We start from the raw sequence: 14,720 nt of genomic DNA, 5'->3' as shown, positions 1-14,720 counted from the left end.
ATTTCCCTTTCATCTGCTTTTTTTTCTACTTAAGAAAAAAAAAAAAAAAAAAAAAAAGCCCCCCGCTTAAAAAAAAAAAAGCCCCCTGCTTAAAAAAGAAGGGGGAAAAAAAAAGAAAAAGAAAAAGCCTTTGAAGGCATCAGAGCCTTTTGTTTGATGTGTGGAACAAGATTAATAAAAACGTGCCACTACATTAGCTTTTAAATAGCTAGCATGAGACAGTGCTGCTGTCTATACTCACCCCAACTTTAATTTATGCAGATAACACGTTTTAGACACATGATAGTTTTAGCATTGCATTAGGGCTGTTTCTTGCAGAAGATCTCAGGTTTATGAGTGTGTTTATCTTCTGTGTATTCTGACAATTAACTGGGCAATGCCAAAACACAATAGGCTTTGATATTTTACAGAATAAAAGGAAAGTATTTCACGTACTCAGCTGGTTTACAGATGTGTAAGCTTTGTAGTCCATTTTCTTGCTCCAGCATGGCATTGTGACAATTCCTCCAATATGTCTAAAATAGATAAATATTGGAAGAGAAATTACCTTTTCAAATGCTAAAGATTTATTCTGATTTTTATCATATTTTATATTCATACAAATCAGAATTGGTTTCTCTTCCTGTACTTGAAGAAGCTGTGAAAGTAATGGGGTTTAGTTTCACTGTTTGAAGTAAGGGAAAATATCAGAAATAAATATTTATTTAAATTTTGAATTATTTTAAACATCCTTTCTATTAAACTGTACATTCTCAAGCTAATCTTAGAATTGTAACAATATAGAACATCTATATGGATATTAAGTGATTTTCATGTAGTTAAGACACACCTGCAGCTTGTTTGAATGCCAGCCCTAAGGTGTTATAGTATAAATTGCTAAGTCACTTTTTCTTAGCAGTATTTGATAGGTTTAAACTCTAAGAGGAAACTCCATAAAATGGTAACCTACTGGCACCAAATACTTTGGAGGCTGGAAAAGAAGTGAATGGAAAACAAATAATCTCTTTAGGTATAGGATTGTTTTCTCTTCCTGTCATATACAGTTTGATACAATAAACAAAGATGTATATGTATTGATTGAAGCTGCTACGTCATCATGTGGCAGAATGTTTATTTACCTAAATTCTGTAATGTGGATTATAGAAGAAGAAATTCATTCAGGTATTACACACTAAATCTTCTCCCAAATGTGTTGTAGAAAGCTGATTTGCAAAGAATTTCAACTTTTCAAGACAAAAATAAGACGACAATTCATTTTGTACCTTTAAGCTCATGATGCATTTCTTTTTAATACAATTTTGAAGGCTAAACATTCGGGACAATGTGGAAATGATCAAGGTCCGTAAACAGCTGGTTGAGAAAAGCAATGCTCTTTCAGCGATGGAAGGAAAATTTCTCCAGCTTCAAGAGGTAATTACAATTTGGTCAGTAACATTCCTTTACACTTGGCACATAAGCATGCGTAAATGGAAAATAAATATACACAGTTCTAGATTCTGAGTCAATGCTGAGTACGTGAAAATGAACTACATAATACATTGCACCCAAGCTACTCCAAATGTGTAGGCTTTTTTAGTCTTAATTTTTTTTTTTTTCCAGAAGGGTCTAGGAGATTTTTATCTGCAGAGCCATTGCAGGCAGATTGTGGAGAATGAACTGAGTTGTCTGGCTATTTGAAGAGATTCCTGATCATTTAAAAAGACAGCTTTGACTTAAATGTACTGATTTACTAAAGAAGGGGCACCAGACCCCCCTCACTTTTATCAGTCTTTGATAAAGTGGGGGAGGTTTGGCTGTGTAGAGTTCTGATGTTAGGACTTCACTTGTGTTCCTAATTTCCTAAATGGAAATTATTGTAGAGGGCTACTGTAAGTAATAGATTTTCTTTATAAAAAGAGCAGTTTCATGAAAATATCACCAGAACATGCAGCTGCATGGTAGATTCCATATACATTTTAGTCATACAGCATTTTTCTGCTTCTTCCCATAGGTATTTAGAGAACCGCATGTGTATACAGACAGTGGTAGTATGATAATAGCTTAGAAACGGGAGAGTTCCTGTGAGTAGGAATCCTACATGCAATAGAGTTTTATAAAGTATCCTAGCCTGAAGAGGTGGAACCACCAGATATCCTTGTGAACTCTCAGTACTGCCTGCTTCTTATTATTTTAGTATGCTCAATAACATTTGTGCCATTAGATTTTTGTTCCGTTCCTTTTTTCCTGTGTTTTTCTGCTTCTACATTTTGCTTTGCTTTGCTTCCCTCCCCCCCACCTCAGTGTAATACCTATATCTTCTCTGCTAAAGCAGCTCTTCTGTTAGTAGCTCAAATCTAATTTTTCACAGGGTGAGCTATGTAGAATGTAAATTCCAGAGGGGAGAGGTTTCACATGGCTTTCTGTGTTCTTAAATAGAAAGCAATAAGTAAACTGTTCCATTTTAAATCATATGCGACTTTTTGGTAATATACAGCAAACGTCAAGTACTTATGCTTCTATCTTGGCAGCAGCTGAATAGAAACACATGCCTAGTATTCAAATTGGTATTTGAAGACATTGTTTCTAATATTCAGAGTGAAAGCTGCATTTTTGAAAAGGATGTGTGTGTTTTCTGTCACTTTTTTTTTTTTTTTTACAAGATAAAGGATACAATGGTTTTTCCATTTCCAATCATTTGAATGTTTGAAACATGTCTACTAAATGTGAACAACTGTAAAACTCAAAATTTCTAGTTTAGATGGCATGTAAAGTACTTATCAACAGAGCAGTTTTTAGTATTTTTTTATGTTTGTCTTGATGATTTTTATGTCTCTTGAGTTCATTATCATTTACTTTCAGCTTCTACCAGTTGAAACCCATATAGAATCATAGAGTAGAATCATAGAATAGTTTGGGTTGGAAGGGACCTCTAAAGGTCACCTAGTCCAACCCCCCTGTATGTTTCCAGGGATGGGGCATCCACCACCTCTCGGGGCAACCTGTGCCAGTGCTTCACCACCCTCAGCGTAAAACATTTCTTCCTTCTATCTAGTCTAAATCTACCCCCCTTTAGTTTAAAGCCATTCCCCCTTGTCCTGTCGCAACAGGCCCTGCTAATATGTTTGTCCCCATCTTTCTTATAAGCCCCCTTAAGTATTGAAAGGCTGCAATAAGGTGTCCCCGAAGCCTCCTCCTCTCCGGGCTGAACAACCCCAACTCTCTCAGCCTTTCCTCATAGGAGAGGCGTTCCATCCCCCTGATCATTTTCGTGGCCCTCTTCTGGACCCGCTCCAACAGGTCCATGTCTGTCTTGTGCTGAGGGCTCCAGAGCTGGACGCAGTACTGCAGGTGGGGTCTCACCAGAGCAGAGCAGAGGGGCAGAATCCCCTCCCTCGCCCTGCTGGCCACGCTTCTTCTGATGCAGCCCAGGATACGATTGGCCTTCTGGGCTGCGAGCGCACATTGCTGGCTCATGTCCAGCTTTTCATCCACCAGTACCCCCAAGTCCTTCTCGGCAGGGCTGCTCTCAATCCTTTCATCCCCCAGCCTGTATTGATACCGGGGGTTGCCCCGACCCAGGTGCAGGACCTTGCACTTGGCCTTGTTAAACCTCATGAGGTTCACAGGGGCCCACTTCTCCAGCTTGTCCAGGTATATTCCTCCATGTTCATCTTTGAACTTGAGTCAGCCCAAAACGTGAAACCCCAGAATGATAAGAGCCTATAATGCTGCTCCATCACTGAAGTTGAGTTTGCTACCAAACATTTACAGGACAGGTTTTTTTGTAGCCAGTTGAATGAAGGAATTGTGCAATCTGCTTAGAAGAACAAAGGACCCTGAAGCTGTTTGAATTATGTTTTTGATCCCATTGGTATATTTATTTGCTTTAATTACAGACAGAACATTCAGGTTTTCATGATTTGTAATATGAAATACGCTAACCTGTATGTCTACAATTTAAAAGACTATAGAGAGTTAATTCTTCTCTCAAACAACCAGTACAACAATTTCACAACTGTAATTGAGAGCAGTTTATGTTCATTTGTGCAATATTTCTAGGACGTATATATCCATTTTCTTTAAATGAGTTATTTCTAATGGACAACAATATCAAGGCATGTTTCCAAAGAAAGAAAATTCCGGACTAGAAATAGTAAACTAAAATCATCATCCCAATTGTTGCCATGACCCGAGTCTTGGGATACTCCAGGGAGAGCAGGATAGAAAACAGTTTGGGCATAATGGAAAAAAAAAAGTGCTGACAGAACAGTCAGATATAGAAGAATATCCAGGTAAAAATGCATTTTGGGGGGGCAAAAAAAAAAAAGGGTGAAGTCATGGTCCCCTTAATGTTAATGAATAAAGTTAATCTAAAATGGTCAGGACAGCAGCGGAGACACAAAAGGATTAGAATGAAGTTGAAGCAAGGAGATTTTGCAGGAGGATATTTTTAGTGCTTTTAATGAGATGGTTGAGTAGAATAAATATGATTGTTGAATTTGTTTTCAACTGTTTTGGAAATTAAGGAAAGAGATAAGGGTGAAATGGTCTATGAAAGGCAGCTTTGCCAAGGTGGGGTTTTGGGGGTTTTTTTCTTCATATATAGTGGGTTGAAGTGACACAAGTTATTGAAATGGAAAAGAACTTCAGGAAAAAATTGAAGCTGAGAGATGGGGAAGAAAATATGAGTTCACTTGGACAGTTGGAAGGGTTAGAGACTGTAAGGATTCTGATTTTGAGGAGAAAGGAAAGAAATTTGGAGAGAAATTAAGAGTGTAAAAGAATTATTTTTAAGGTGTCATTTTTTGAAGTTATTGAAATAGAGTTCACAGATATGGGACAGCAAGAGGAGCACTGAGGAAAGACTGTTAAAATTCATGAGTAATATACTTCATTATCTCTCTGAAATAAGGCTGACTGCTAATATTATTTATTCTCCATGATATTTTTCTTACGGAGAAATGAGATATGAAAGGCTGAAGATCAGGTTGGTGATTGGGTTTTCTATGGGGTTTTTGTTTGTTTCTAGGATATTCAGACTGCACGTGAACCTAAACAATTTGTACAGGATTCACATTCAGCTTCTCCATTTAACTACTTTGTGGGAATTTTATACGGAAAACATGAAGCTAACTTTTTTCTGCCTACAATCATTAAACATTATCTATACTCATACATATATTTGACGTAAATTTTCATATAATCATTTTATTAAACAGGAGATTGGCTTTTGGGCTGTTTTGTTTCAAGTCATACTTTGTGATTTACATTGAAATTCTTAATGAATGAGGCTTTATTAAAGCATTGTGGAATGTAGGGAGTATAATATTAACTAATATTCTGGAAATCGAGGTTCTATCAGCATCCTCCATTTAATATTAAAATTGGTTAAATGTGCCTTAACATAATCCATTGAAGTAAATTAAAATGTAAAAGAAATCATAAGTCCCTCGTTAAATTACTGTTAGCAGGGAAATAGAACTGAGTGCATTAGGATTATGAAACAATTATATATCTACAATTAAGGGTTAACAGAGCTGTGGCAAGTTCTGTGATTAACATAACTGTGGTCAACATTCATTTTTGCTTGCTACTGCAGTGTTTTTGGTCAGCATGTCTAACCACTGTAACCGCAGCAAAATCTTTTAATTGCTTAACAGATGTATTTCTTGGTCGTTTTCATCATGACTGAACTGAGGGTTTAACGTTCATGAGAGCGACAAGAATGCCACCTTCTCCCAGCCATGTGTAATGAAAGTTGCTTTCAGTTACTTAGTTCAAGAGTGTCTCCTGTTGACCACATTGAGAATATATATTAAATTCTGCCATGAGAGACCACTGGCTGAATATGCAGAGTGCTGTAACATTCTACTAAGTGTGTGTTGTTTGGTTTGGGGTTTTTTTTCTGGATTTGCCTGCCTTCCTTTTCATAGAACCAAAGGAACTTGAAGACGAGCCATGATGCTTTAATAGCAAAAGGTGATGAACTGAATCTACAGCTTAAAGAGGAGCGGTTAAAGTGCCTCCATCTTGAAAAAGAATTGCAATCAGTGACTATTTCAAACCGAAGGACAGAGGAGGTGAGATTGTGTTCAAGAGAGCTAGAATCTGCTTTAGATGGTACACATAGATAAGAGAAAAGTTAATGATGGGATACCTTTTAATTGTGGAGATGTGAATAGACCTTTCAGACACATTTAGAAGACTAACCTGGTAATATATATACTTTTATCCCCTTAAAAAGAAAATCCTGTGGCTGCTGCTTGCATTTCATAGAATCGTGAACCGTACCTGGTCCCCATGACACATAATCGCTGCACCAGCATTTGGACAGTATTCGAGGCTAAAGCATAGGATTTCCTGTCAATTCTGTTACTACACAAGTGGTTTGTTAACCAGAAAAAAATCATAATACTTGATTTACTGATCACATGTTGCTAGTTTTTTAGTATTATTTCAACCTGATTTAATTACAGTTACAGTGTAGTATTACATCTTACTCAGCAGTTCAAATCAGTCACTTCTATTTCTTTGTCTAGTGGCTTCTCAGAGACAAGTAGCATCACTAATAGTCACCCAGATATAGGGCTAAAAATCAAATGTTTTATTTCTCATTCTCATCAATATATGAGGAGTAAGAGTCTACAAACTTACATGTTTTTTCTTTCATTTTGTAGCAAATTAAATTCAGTCTTACCACCTGGTTTACCTGTTTTGCATGTATTTTACATGAACCAAGGTTACAAAGATTACCTCATAGATATGTCCTCCAAACCTTTAAACTATTGTAATGCATGTAGGGTATATCTTCTGGGTTAAAGCATCTCGTATCTTTAAAACCGTATCCTGCTTTAGTGAGTATTTTGAAAGCAAGGACTTGTTCTTTCTATAAGGTCAATAAAAAAATATTTACAGGAGCCATTAACTAGCTAATATTAATACTCACCAAAACAGAAATAAAAGTATTTAATGCTATAGATTTTTTTTTTTCCCATAAGGCAGAATGTGATTAGATACTGTTGTTCAGCTATGACATTTTAGTCTTAGCTTCATATAAACAACATGAAAAAGACTGCCTGGGCCAAATGTAAATCCATGTGGTGGAAAAAAAAGTGTTATTTTGAAGCTTCTAAGAGACTGTTGTATAAAAAGAACAAATAAAAGCCTGACAATGCCTACAAATTATTAACTAATTGTCTTTACATATTCACTGTAATTTCCTTTTGTGCTGTGCATTGCTTGAAACTTCCTCCTTCATTTTAGTTACAGGAAAGAATAAATGATCTAGAAAAAGAGAAGGAACTCTTGAGAGAAAACTATGATAAGCTGTATAACAGGTAAGTTATGGTTTCTGTATATAAAAAACTTGATCCCTGTCCTGTTTAATAGGTCTTCATATACTGTGTGCTTGAATGTGCATGTGCGTATTGTGTGTTTGTGCACACATGTAAATATATTCATGCTACAGTTCATCATATCAGTAAGTATATATGGAATCTTTTATGGTGTTCTCTCTGTATTTCATCTGTTCTGTTGAAATAGAGCAACTTCCATGCTTGTTCTAATACTCTTGAAATAGTAGATTACTTCTTTTAAAAAATCTAATTAAAAAATAAGTAGAAGTCACTTTATTTTGAACATCAATGCAAAAAGTTCTTATTTGAATTTCTAATAATTTTTTTTTAGGGTTATTGTTGAAAGAAGAATACATCTAGGTAGACGTATATTCCTTTGAGTTTATTTTTTGGGGGGAAAAGTGGTGTTTGATCTTTTTGTACAAGTTCTTCCAGCACTTCTCAGTGGACCTATATAAAGTCTGATATTTGACAGCTTCTCCAATGTTTATTTTTGGGGGATGGTTTGTTTGTTTTGGTAATAGCTACCATTTCACTTGTACTGGTTCTGTTTGAAGTTTTTTGTATAGGCTTATGTAAGTTTTTACAAAGGTTCCTATACATAATAAGTTGTATAAATTCTATCAGCAGTGCTTACAATGAAAATGAAAATACCTTGCCAGATATGATTCAGAAATTCTCTGGTACAGAAAAGAAGTAATTATAATCAATTGACACAAGCATATTAAAGGAAAAAATGACCTTTAAATGAACTTTTCCTTTATTGTGAAACCATGTGGTCTTTTACACTGAAGAGGGTTAGAAAATAAGAGAAATTTCCTGGAGCTAATAATTGCCTCAGAAAGTAGGTAAAATGATTGAAGTCTTCTCTCATATCAAAATTATTTATCCTCTTAAAGTTTATTTGGTCTGTCAGTGAGATGTCTGTCAAAAAAAATACCAATGAGTAAACACAATGTGAGTGATATCAGATGTTGTTTATGGTATTCGTACAATATTTATTATACTTTTTGTACTTTCTATGGTGAAATTAAAACTCATAGTAGTAAAAAAACAGTGAGTACAAATAGCTTAAAACAGATTTTTTACATAAGAGATGTAACAGTTGTATAATTACAATATTTAGAGTTTTGTATAGGGGCAGTTGGTCAGTTGTCTCTCGCTTAAGTTCATTGTAGATTCCTCCAAAGTCTGATCATGTTATAAATATTTCTGATTATGACTTTTTTTTTCCTGCTCTATCATTATGCAGAGAAATAACTCTTAACTAACAAATAAACTTACAATCTTGGCTTGACATTTTCTGTTCTATTTAAGTCATAGTGGGATACCTTAAAAAGATGTTTAACTAGATAAATTTAAATATGGTTCTCTCATGGCCCAGTAATCTACAATATGGCTTTTCTTTTCCCTAAAATGAACTGTCTTTTCATATACTCCCAGTTAAACTTTGATTCATGTTTCATCATTCCATGTTACTATATAGGTAACAAGAAATTAGAAAGAGAAATGGATCATTTCATTATAACTACTGTTTAATGGCTAACTTCTTCTGTTGCCCATTTGAACAATGCAACTTCACTACTGCTTACTTGTTGCTAGCAGTGGATATGCCAGTGTCCACAGGTGCCAGATAATTAATAAATATTTCCTTCTTTTTTTAATGGAGGAAAAGAGGTGTAAACCCATTCTTTGCTAATGTTATTTTTTTGGAAATTCATTTGAAGTTGATGGGAATTTTGCCAAAGCCAAGGCTGCAGAACTGGATCTGAAAAGTTTACAAAGAACAAGTATGGATTTGTCAGTTGACTCTTATTATTTAGTCAGTATCCAAGAAAACAATTCGTTTAGATAAAAGGTTTGGAGGAATTGTTTTCATATGACCTTGTAATGCAAATCTAGCAATGCTTAAACTCCCTCCAAAGGAAACGGTGCCAGATGCGGTTGACCATTTATAGTTACCCAGATGGCTCCAACTGCAGTGAAATACAGTAAACGTGAAAGAAATTCTCATGAATTCAAGTAAAAGTAATCTTAAAATTCAAAGGAAGAAAGCAACAGAAGTGGACTCAATTCAAACTGACATAACATTCGCATTATATGGGCTTGGAGGAAACCTGTCTTCTAAATTGTTCTTCATTTAAACATCTAAATTGTAAATTACTATCATAGTAACTGTTAATGATTTTTCTGCCAGCATAGTCTTTTGAAAAAGTGAAATAATGTGTAGCTACTTCTTTATGTGAAGTAATTGTACCTAAAGGTAACGAATGCACATATAACTAAATATCATGGTCATTAAAACTTGAAAACATTTTCAGAAGTGTGAAAACTAAGGGTATTTGATTATCTTCTCTTGCTAAGATTGATTCTTTCCTTATGGGAGCCAATCAAACTTTGGGTAAATCTAAGCAATTATAGAACACACTGTGTCTCTTCTCTACCTATGCAGTATTACGGAAATGATTGTGGGTTCCGTGCATTATATTCACTGCATATTATCTTCAAAATTATAGCAGAGTGACGTATATATTACTGCAGGACTTAGAGGCATCACTTAAGTTCATGCATGCTACGAAAGACACTCTATCACACTATAAGATGGTATACGCCTAGAGAACTGTATAAATAGATGAGATAGATATAATATGAGAAAAAGACAAAATACAGAGAGATGCAACTGTTTTTATGAAGATCACAAATCAAGAATGTAAACTTCTGCCATGTACTTTAGAGTCTACAATTCATGCTATTTTTTTCTTTAATCTTAAGTTCATTCTTCAAATATATTAGATATAAATACACTTATATGTACTCAGAACCACTTTATGTAGTCATAGCCATCAAAACAGGCAGTTCTCTTTCCGTCAGCACATACAGTCTTCGAAGCTATGTGGGCTGTCCCTGCTGTGACATTTCTTTCTTCTCCTCTATGTTTTTTTTGGTGGAGGCTTTTGTTACATAGATCTCTGGGAGAGATAGATTGATAAATAGATAGATATCAGAAGATTTTTTAATACATTTTAAAAAATATTTTTTTTTAAACTGGTGAGCTTCACCAAAGTGAAGACTTGAGGAACAGACTCTTTTGTTTAAAAAAAAAAAAAACTAGAATTTCTTTTTCACAGAATACAAAAGTGAATAAACTGATTTATGAGTGGTTAAGATGAAGGACATTTTTCCAGTCAATAAGAATGCAAGTACTGAAGAATAATAATAATATGAAGACCATAGTATTCACTGTCTAAATTATATGAAAGCACATTGCATTGCTTTGTCTTTTACCTACTGGGAATTATACTGTAAATTATATAATGTACTTAATTTTGTTTCAATCTGAGTTACACATTTTGTTGTGGTTTCAGCAGTTCTGATTCTGTGTCCATGCAATCCTTATTGCACATAGATTGGTAGTTTACAAGTAAATCGTGTGTTACAGGCAAAATAGTTATTCTAATTTCTTTGCCCACCTCTGTTTTTTATTTCTTAAAGTATGAGAAAGATTACTTTATATGTGCTTCTTAATCAGTATCAGAATTGTTGTTTTACAATATGAGAAAATTGTTGTCACTTTGTGGTCAACGTTTCTTTGAAAGGGCAACTGACTCTAGGCTCTGCATGTTTCACAGATCTAAAAGGAATCAGGTGGGTGATCCCAGTTCTCTACATTAAGAGGTTTTGTATGCGGAAAGAATGGTTTTGTCAGTTGTCAGTTGCTGAGGTTTGGAGTTGTGGATTACTCTGGGATATGCATCTGAATTCCTTTTCTAGTCCCACAAATGTTGCATGCTGCCAACTTTTCTGACTTTGGAGCTCTAAATTAAGGCCAGTTCCTTTGCTCATCCCACAAACTCTTTCATGTTTTTTAACCGCAGCCTGAGAAAGGCGCCTTGGTTTCAACAGCAGCAGACCAGCATATGTTTACTTAATTCCTAAGACATGATGACAGTGGTCTCTGTGCCACTAAAAGCTTTTTTCTTTATTATTTTCTGGTGAAGCTGATTTCTAAAAGTTTTTCACATGCCACATGTTTTATTGCAGTGTCTTCAATATGACCCATGAACAGCAATGGATATTAAAGGAACAGCAACTGAAACTGCAAATTGCTGAACTAGAGGCTGCTATCGAATCTGATTTAGCACACAAAAATGAAATCCTTGACAAGATCAAAGTAGAAAGAGGTATATTTCTGAAATAATTATCATTTTGTCATGATGTGAGATTCTCCTGTGTTGGAGTTCAGGTATATTGCCCAGAAAAGTGTAGTTTTGGTTGTTGGTCATTTCAGAGCTGCCTTTTAAGTGTACATTTGAACAGTACGCTTAAGTTATGACTAGCTATTAAGTGCAAAAAATGACCCAATACAGGTTATATGCTGAATGAGGATCATATAACTCCAGCTGTCTTCATTCTTCATCTATTGGGTTAATATTTACTCTTTATTCTGTATTTCTCCTCTACATTGAAAATTCGTATGGAAAAGAGGACCATCTGAGAGTCCCTCTCAAATTATAAACCACTGTTCTAATTTTATTTACTGTACAAAGTTACATGAAGTTTATATAGGCCCTTGAAGATGGTTAATTATCTTTCAACTTTGTGAATCATAATTTTTTAATATTTTCAGTATTAATTTTTATTTACAGCTGTGTACATTTACAATAATACAGTTGTCTTCTAATCTACTGAACAGATTATTTCATATGTGTTTTTCCCATGCTGTAGGACAACTTCTCAGTGAATCTTTAAGACCTTGAAATCTTTTCTTTTTTTTTATCTCAATACTGTGATATACTGTGGCAACATAAAATTTACAAAATGAGCACAGGCAGGAAGTAAACTAAATATTTTTAGAGTTGATTCTTCAAATGTGTATTTTTAAAAGGCATGTTTCTGTGAACAATCTAGTGGAATGAAGTGGGCCAACTTGTTGTGAATAATTCTTCTTATGATTAATGCTCAAGTTCAGCATGTGCTTACCATTAAGATTCTGAGTAGCTCTACTGACTTCAAATACCAGATTAAATATTTAAACATTTTATTTGACCACAGCAAGTGTTTGCAAAATTAGCCTTAAGTGATACTAAAATAAATGCTTTAAGCTACATTAATAGAGACAGTTGTTAATGACAGTTTGATTATGCAATGCAAAAATTAAAGTGATATTAAGAGCATGAAAATGTTATAGGCCATACTATTATTTGGTTAACCTGAATGTGGAAAATCAGGCAACACCTTCCATCTATCCTTCCTATGGGCATTATGTTTAAGTGGCAAGTCTTTACCACCCCTTTCCCAGATGGGCACTTAATAGCTTGCTGTACTCTTAAACTGGATCACCAGGTTACTACACTTTCAATTTCTATTGAATTGAACTCGCTGCAGCTTGAGTAGATACTGTGATTATATCTAATAATAATATATATTATTATTAATAATTATCAATATTATATATTATTAATTATTAATAATATATATTATAGGCCCCTTCAAGGCCTATGTATCTAGGATTTGATTACAAAACTTAGGCAGTATAAGTTTCTTTATGTACTGTTTGTCTTAACCTGCGGGCTGGAACTAGTGTAGAAATAGTGTCTTGTCTACCCTTTGTAGTTTGGCATATGAATCTTTTTTCCAAAACTTCTTTTCCAGTACTAAGAAAGATGTTAAAATAAATGAGGTCTTGAAAATTCTTAATGCTACAGGAGGCTAACATCATCTTGCCTTTTTCCATGTCCTCCTTCAGTATTTATCTTTTAGAGTGATCATGTAACTTGGATCTGAATTTTTTTAGTAGTATTTTTCTGTCCATAACTTCATAGTGTGTTTTGTAATACTTAAAAGAAATACATTTAGACAGAAAACAGAATAACTTATTTCACATTGTGACCGTGTTTGCCCCCCCCCCTTTTTTTTTTTTAAATATGGTATTTGCAGATCCTTTATCACACTTCCCTCTGCCTCGTTTCCCTTAGTCGTTTATTCTTGTGTTTCTTGTCTTTTCAATATCTCCCAGATTCTCAGCCATAAATTACAATAGCTCTTTGGTTCATATTCATTGTATCTTTCTGACAGTGTTGTTTCATGCAAGTCTTAAAAGGCTGAGATAAGCTAATACAAAATCTAAGTTGAAACAATTACTATAGCAAGGATTGGTGTCACTTATCTCATAAATTCATACAGTGTATGTCTTTACTTGGTAATATTTATGTCTAAATAATTTTCATTTTTCATTAATATAATCTCATGTCTTGCTGCTTTTGTTGTTCATAGTTATAGTACTGTTTTACACAGAGTACGCTATTTACTGAGTTTTTTTACAGTTGCCTTAATGGACAAATATTTATTCTGTGTCAGTAAAAGCTGACATGTGAAGTATACGAGTAAAAATTATATTTCCCTAAATATTGTTCTTCTATCTGTAAAACTACCCAAAAAAAAATCAGCATAAATACAGTTCCAGTTTTATTCCATGGGCTAACAAAGAAGGCAATCTTATTGCCCTAAACTGGACCTAGATAAGTAGAGGGTTTGGCAAGGAAGAGGGGGAGGATAGATGCTCTTGTACATGATGGTAGGTAGATTATGGGATAGTAAGCAAAATAGGTCTCAGTTGTCTTGGAAGCGTGTACTTGTTATTCACAGGGAAAGACAGTGACGGTTTTCTTTTCTTCTTCCCTGCTACTTGGTTAGTACTGGTTGGTCTATAAGAACTCTTTGAATTTATGTAGGAGGTGAACAAATGTGGAGGCTTTTGCTGATTAAGCTTCTGATTATTTTAATGTTTTGCAAATATGTACAAATATTTAATGTGGAAGATGCCCATGCAAGTTTATTCAAATTATGATTTTGAATGGGATTGCGTATATTGGCACAATATATATTTTGATTACAGCTGAGAAGAGTGTTATTGCACAGTCTCTTAGGCATCTTATAAGGCCCTTATCAACACAGAGGGCTATCTTCCACTCGTGGCTCTGTAGCCTTTCACGCAAGCTGCTGTGGCAGTGTTTTCCAAAGCCTCCGGGGCAGTGTTTTTCCCTCTTTCTTGTGCTGTTACTATCATAGCCTTGCTACTGAAAACCCTTATATTGTTATGATGATGTGATCTTGTGGGATGTGGTCACCAATGGTGTGAGAATCGCCTCTTCCCTCACCCCTTCAGTTGCAGCTTTTGGGTTAAGTTAGGGGAAGCAAGCTAAGCAGCAGCGAGTGTGCAGTACCAACCCCAATCTAAGTGTGCTCCGATCAGTGCTGATAGTATTAAAAGTGGAAACAACCAGTAAAGAGTTTGAGTGACTCCTGATGAAAACCAGTGTAGTTATATGGGAAAACTGAATGTCAGGACCCGCCTGGCACTTCTGTTCCCTAAAGGCTATTGCAGAA

The 14,720-nt window shown here is 34.9% G+C and overlaps 1 protein-coding gene across 1 annotated transcript in view; it reads left to right on the top strand.

Moving 5' to 3' along the window:
• Positions 1-14,720, top strand: part of RPGRIP1L (RPGRIP1-like) — a 79,731-nt gene that overhangs the window by 18,631 nt on the left and 46,380 nt on the right. Inside the window, exons 7-10 of the mRNA XM_009320792.1 lie at positions 1,305-1,410; positions 5,913-6,059; positions 7,243-7,316; positions 11,376-11,515. Of these exons, the coding sequence (XP_009319067.1) occupies positions 1,305-1,410; positions 5,913-6,059; positions 7,243-7,316; positions 11,376-11,515 (467 nt within the window). The remainder of the gene's footprint in view (positions 1-1,304; positions 1,411-5,912; positions 6,060-7,242; positions 7,317-11,375; positions 11,516-14,720) is intronic.

Source organism: Pygoscelis adeliae, unplaced genomic scaffold (genome assembly GCF_000699105.1).
Source record: "Pygoscelis adeliae isolate BGI_AS28 unplaced genomic scaffold, ASM69910v1 Scaffold63, whole genome shotgun sequence".
Taxonomy (NCBI): Eukaryota; Metazoa; Chordata; class Aves; order Sphenisciformes; family Spheniscidae; genus Pygoscelis; species Pygoscelis adeliae.
Note: the sequence above shows the minus strand (reverse complement) of the source record. Positions and strands in the feature narration are given on the sequence as shown.